At 44.4% G+C, this 6,000-nt stretch overlaps 1 protein-coding gene across 3 annotated transcripts in view; it reads left to right on the top strand.

Annotated features, from left to right (window-relative positions):
• The first annotated feature begins 693 nt into the window (after positions 1-693).
• Positions 694-6,000, top strand: part of LOC130360811 (pancreatic secretory granule membrane major glycoprotein GP2-like) — a 46,905-nt gene continuing 41,598 nt past the window's right edge. Inside the window, exon 1 of one of the 3 annotated variants that reach the window (XM_056563375.1) lies at positions 694-800. In XM_056563375.1, the coding sequence (XP_056419350.1) occupies positions 710-800 (91 nt within the window). In that variant the 5' untranslated portion in view covers positions 694-709. Of the gene's footprint in view, positions 801-1,258; positions 1,319-5,276; positions 5,389-6,000 lie in introns of those variants that run through there. The other 2 variants (XM_056563376.1, XM_056563374.1) reach the window with 2 other exon arrangements.

The following is a 6,000-nucleotide window of genomic DNA, read 5'->3' as shown; positions in this document are numbered from 1 at the left end:
ATAACAAGTGGTATGTCATTTACTAGCATTTCTGGGGCACATATGGCTCTGTGTATTAAAAACACACTATAAATTGTTTATCGCTCTTTAAAACGCCTCTACTACAACCTCGTATCCTGGGAGTTCCCTCCTTCCTATGTAAATCTACAGCAAAACAGTAGTATTTCCATATTTGAAAAGAGAATTTTTGGATGTTTTTAGTCGCAAACAGATGTGTGAGCCATGTGGTATTTATAGTTTCCTGGAATAAAATACACGGTGTTTCCCACTCACAAGTGTTCATAGCTGACCGGACAAACACTATAACATTTTACAGACATCAATGAAGTGGGGCATCATAAGGGATCCACACTCCAGGCCAATAAATAACACCGTATCAAGCTGCTACTATAGTACAAGCAAAAATGTCCTGTTTTGTACTTTCTATTGTTGGACAATTTGGTCTTAAAAGAGAAATGTGAAAGTTTTGTGTGTGTTGTCGTGGTTTCCACTAGAGGCCTTTGTGAATTTTGGGAATCCCATTGTTGCCGGTTAAATTTATTGTTCCTTGTCCAAGTAAGAGGCTCTCATCACCGCAAAGGTGGTAAAGTGAAGAAACACTTTTAAAAACGAGGCGTTTCCTTTATCACCTACTTACAAGGAACCAACAGTGAGAGTCATCATTGGACTTCTGACCATCCAAGAGTCAAGAGCTTCTGGAGTGTCCATCATGACGCCATATTTCCAGATATTCCTTGTAGTGATCTACGCTTCATTACTAGAAGTCTGTCCAGGAAATGTTAATAGCAGTGTCGAGATAGGTAAGTAAAGCAATTCTCCAATGCTCTGTTTACTCTTATGTAGGGGTTAGTTGTATCAAAATGTTCTGTTACATTATTATATATTTTATACAAATTCAGACTGACATTGTACGTACACTGAAACATTATAGCAAACCAAAAAGACCAGAAGCCACATTTCTGCTGCCTAGACATAAGACAACTAAAAAAAAAAAAACGCCTTAGATGTAAGAACTATTAGGTCTATACCCAGGCTTTCAGCTTCTGAATGCAAACAAGAATGGTGTTAATTATAGATGAGCGAACTTACGGTAAATTCGATTCGTCACAAACTTCTCAGCTCGTCAGTTGATGACTTATCCTGTATAAATTACTTCAGCTTTCAGGTGCTCCCGTGGGCTGGAAAAGGTGGATACAGTCCTAGGAGACTCTTTCCTAGGACTGTATCCACCTTTTCCAGCCCACCGGAGCACCTGAAAGCTGAACTAATTTATGCATCAACTGCCGAGCCGAGAAGTTCGTGACGAATCAAATTTACTGTAAGTTCGCTCATCTCTAGTGCTAATCACTGATAGCAAGGGATTCTTGAAAATGGTTTGCAATTGAAACACAAAGGGGAAGATTTAACAAAACCTGTCCAAAGGAAAAGTTGCTGAGTTGCCCATAGCAACCAATCAGATCGCTTCTTTCATTTTCCAGAGGACTTTTCAATAATGAAAGAAGCGATCTGATTGGTTGCTATGGGCAACTCAGCAACTTTTCCTCTGGAGAGGTTTTGATAAATTGCCCCCAAAGTGTATTAAAAAGTTTCATAACTTTTTGTGATAACATGATTTAACTTTATTTATTTAAAGATGGAAAACTCTTAATATTAAATAGGATTTAATAAAGTATTTAAAAGAAGCACTTAAAAAAAGGATTTATCCTCTGGGGTGTTGTTAATATAGATCGTATAGATGGTAGTGCCATATTTTTTTATTCTGTATGTTTTCCTCTGGCTGACATTAAAGTGTACCTGCCATTTAAAAAAAAAAAAAAAAAAAAATGTTTTGACATGTCAAATGTTTTCATTGATTGGGGTCTCAATGCTGAGACCCCTCCCCATCAGGAGAAGGAGCTGTCTTGCTGCCTCATAGACTATTATTAGAGCAGCGGGAAGTAAAGTGTTCTACCGGGCTCTTATCCCAACTCATTCTCTTGATCGGTGGAGGTTTCAGCACTGAGACCCCGACCAATAAAAACTTTTCACATGTCTGTGCCATATTAATAGCTTTTTAAATGACAGATACACTTTAGGCATCTTGTAGACATCCATGGAGAGACTGATTTCCGGTCCACACTAATGTTGTGCGATTCAGTGTGCAGGACATAAGGAAGAAATGGACCTTATAATTCATGAATAATAACGCTGGTTAGAGAGTGAACATTGCTAGCATTAATCTGATCTTTATTATCAATAGGATAGGAGAAAAAGTCTTATCCTATAGCTTTGTAAATATAGGTAACACGCAAGTGCTACAAAATGGTTCAGCATGCTACATACAAAAATGTGTCTACGGCAAGAAGGTGGTCTACTGCAAATTACCGTATATACTCGAGTATAAGCCATCTGAGGCCCCTAATTTCACCCCAAAAACCCAGGAAAAGTTATTGACTTGACTATAAGCCTCCGGCTGTCCAGGCATGCTGGGAGTTGTAGTTTTGAAACATCTGGAGGTCTGCAGGTTGAAGACCACTGCCGCCTTCGTCATCATCCAGACCCCCCTTTTGTTTCTACTCACCTCCCCTCGGTGGGAAGGAAGGGTGAGCTGGTCCGGGCCGTCCATATTCGACCACCTATGCTGCAGGGACCGTCCGGTGGGGAGGGTTAGTCGTTCCGGGCTGTCCATCTTCACCAGGAGGCCCTCTTCTCCGCTCCAGAGAAGGGACGCGCAGGGACGTCTGTGCACAACAGACGTCCGTGACATCCCTGCGCATAAACGTCCCTGCACGGTGGCGTCAATGAAGCGTCACTAGTTCAGGGGCAGGTCCGGAGCGGAGAAGATGGCCTCCCAGTGAAGATGGACAGCCTGGAACGACTAACCCTCCCCACCGGACGGTCCCTGCAGGTGGTCGAATATGGACGGCCCGGACCAGCTCACCCTTCCTTCCCACCGAGGGGAGGTGAGTAGAAAACAAAAGGGGGGTCTGGATGATGACGAAGGTGGCCCAGTGGTCTTCAACCTGTGGACCTCCAGATGTTTCAAAACTACAACTCCCAGCATGCCCGGACAGCCGATGGCTGTCCGGGCATGCTGGGAGTTGTAGTTTTGAAACATCTGGAGGTCCCCAGGTTGAAGACCACTGAGGAAGGGATTGACAGGCGGAGATGGACAGCCGAGACCATCCCCTCACAAAAGTTTTTTTCACTCAAGTTCACTCAAGTATAAGCCAAGGGGGGCGTTTTCAGCACGAAAAAACGCGCTGAAAAACTCGGCTTATACTCGAGTATACATGGTATCTCCAAAATGAGAAGGACCCACCACCTTTCCCAAACCCTCTAGGTCAGATGGCCCGGGAAGGGTCAGGGACCAGTAAAGGTCATACGTACCATAGTGGCAGAAAGAAGGAGCCCCATCCTGGTTGGTCCTATTACTTTTTTTTATTGGTAAGAAACTGCGCAGAACTCCTCTCTCAGATTGTCTGCATTGTCAGCAAATTAATGGAGGAAGAACTGATGAAAGGGTCATGAAAAGAAAGAGGAAATAAAGAACAGAAAGACCTTTCTGTTCTGGGGGTCAAAATCAGACACCATAATAGGAGGCTCATTTATATGGGACCACCTTTATTCTATGTACGCCACTGGGAGCCAGTGTCCTTCATTCACCATATTGGCAGAACAGTCTGTGTTTAGCATCAGTCTTTTTTGGTTCCCCCCACCTTGTATTGTCATGTAAAATAACTTTACTTATACAACCGCATGGTCACATATTTATCATGTTTTCTTCCTTGTATCTTTCTTACGTGAGAAGGGAGGATCCCAGGAAGGATAGAACAAAAAAGCTTTTCTATGGGAAGCTTCATTTCTGCCTCTCAATGTTATTTCTGGTCTCCCATGTTCTTCAAAAATGGGTTTAAGGGGGAACAAATTGTAAAATGCTTTTAAAAGGTTTTGGAAAAAAATAAGCTTTTTATGGCAAATGATTATTGTACAACCATATAATACATCATTTTAAATGTGAATATAAAGTGTTAGTTGCATAATAACAAGTATGATTCATATTGGGGAACGTTTAATGAGCACGAAGCAGAATTTACTGGGAAAGTTCTAATAGCAAATACCAAGGTTTATCAATTGTGTTTAGGGTCTCCACAGATGCGTGTATTACTGCCTCATATTTGCATCTATATTACGGCTACAAATCTTATGGCATCTGTCAGTTCAGGTCATCAGACCTGTGGTAAAGCTGGGACTTGCGGCCATAATATGGAGGCAAAAATGCAGCAATATTATGCCCAGGTGAAACCGGCTTCAAATAGATTGTCTGATTCATACGATACATTTTCAATACCATATAAGCTATAATAAGGGGCAGAGACATTTAAGACCCTTAAAGGGGTACTCCGCTGCTCAGTGTTGGAAACAAACTGTTCCGAATGCTGGAGCCGGCGCCGGGAGCTCGTGATGTCGTAGCCCTGCCCCCCATGAGACGGCTGTCTCTAAAACTACACCAGCCCAGATTTAACTTAGATTTTTGGTGTACCATATATACTCGAGTATAAGCCGACCAGAATATAAGCCGAGGCCCCTAATTTCACCCCAAAAACCCAGGAAACGTTATTCACTCGACTATAAGCCTAGGGTGGGAAATACATCATCCCCCCATGTCATCATCCCCCCTGTCATCATCCAGACTCCCGCCATTAACACCCCCGTCATCATCACCCTGTCATTATCAGCCCGTCATCATTACCCCATCATCATCACCTCGTCATCATCACCCCGTCATCATTACCCCATGTCATCATCCAGACCCCCGTCATCATCCCCCTCCTTCATCATCACCGTCTGTAAATCCCTTCAGTGGTCTTCAACCTGCGGACTTCCAGATGTTGCAAAACTACAACTCCCAGCATGCCAGGACAGCCATCGGCTGTCCAGACATGCTGGGAGTTGTAGTTTTGAAACATCTGGAGGTCCGCAGGTTGAACACCACTGCCCAGGCCTTCGTCATCATCCAGACTCCCCCCTTTAGTTTTCTACTCACCTCCCCTCGGTGGGAAGGAAGGGTGAGCTGGTCCGGGCCATCTATGCTGCAGGGACTGTCCGGTGGGGAGGGTTAGTCGTTTCGGGCTGTCCATTTTCACCAGGGGGGCCCTCTTCTCTGCTCCGGACCTGGCCCCGGACTAGTGACGTTGCCTTGACGACGACGCACAGGGACGTTCATGTGCAGGAACTTTCCTGTGCATCGTCGTCAAGGCAACGTCACTAGTCCGGGGCCGGGCCTGGTCCGGAGAAGAGGGCCCCCGGTGAAGATGGACAGCCAGGAAAGACTAACCCTCCCCACCGGACAGTCCCTGCAGCATAGATGGCCCAGACCAGCTCACCCTTCCTTCCCAGCAAGGGGAGGTGAGTAGAAAACTAAAGGGGGGTCTGGATGATGACGAAGGCCCGCAGTGGTCTTCAACCTGCGGACCTCCAGAGGTTTCAAAACTACAACTCCCAGCATGCCCGGTTAGCCGATGGCTGTCCGGGCATGCTGGGAGTTGTAGTTTTGCAACATCTGGAGGTACGCAGGTTGAAGACCACTGAGAAGGGATTGACAAGTGAGAGTTCACTTGAGTATAAGCCAAGGGGGGCGTTTTCAGCACAAAAAATCGTGCTAAAAAACTTGGCTTATACTTGAGCGTATACGGTATGTTAAGAGAGAAATTTCTGAAAATGTGACCTCCACAAAATTTATCAAATGCTCTGTGACCATTTAATACATTTGGTGCTCCTACACATTACCAGCACACACAAAAAAGGTGTAGAAAATGCTTCACTTACACCTACAATGATAAATGCCGACCTTTATGTGCAAGTAAACTAATAGCCTGTACATGAAATCAACAAATGAATAATCTTATGTATGAGATAGAGCAACCATATGAGGCCTGATGGGAACAAACTACGTCAAACAAGCATTGTGAATGTGTTCCCTCATGTTATGGTCCCAATAAACTTGGTGTCTATGACAAC

This window comes from Hyla sarda, chromosome 3 (assembly GCF_029499605.1).
Source record: "Hyla sarda isolate aHylSar1 chromosome 3, aHylSar1.hap1, whole genome shotgun sequence".
NCBI lineage: Eukaryota > Metazoa > Chordata > Amphibia > Anura > Hylidae > Hyla > Hyla sarda.
The sequence above is the reverse complement of the archived record's forward strand: the minus strand, read 5'-3'. Positions and strand labels throughout refer to the sequence as shown.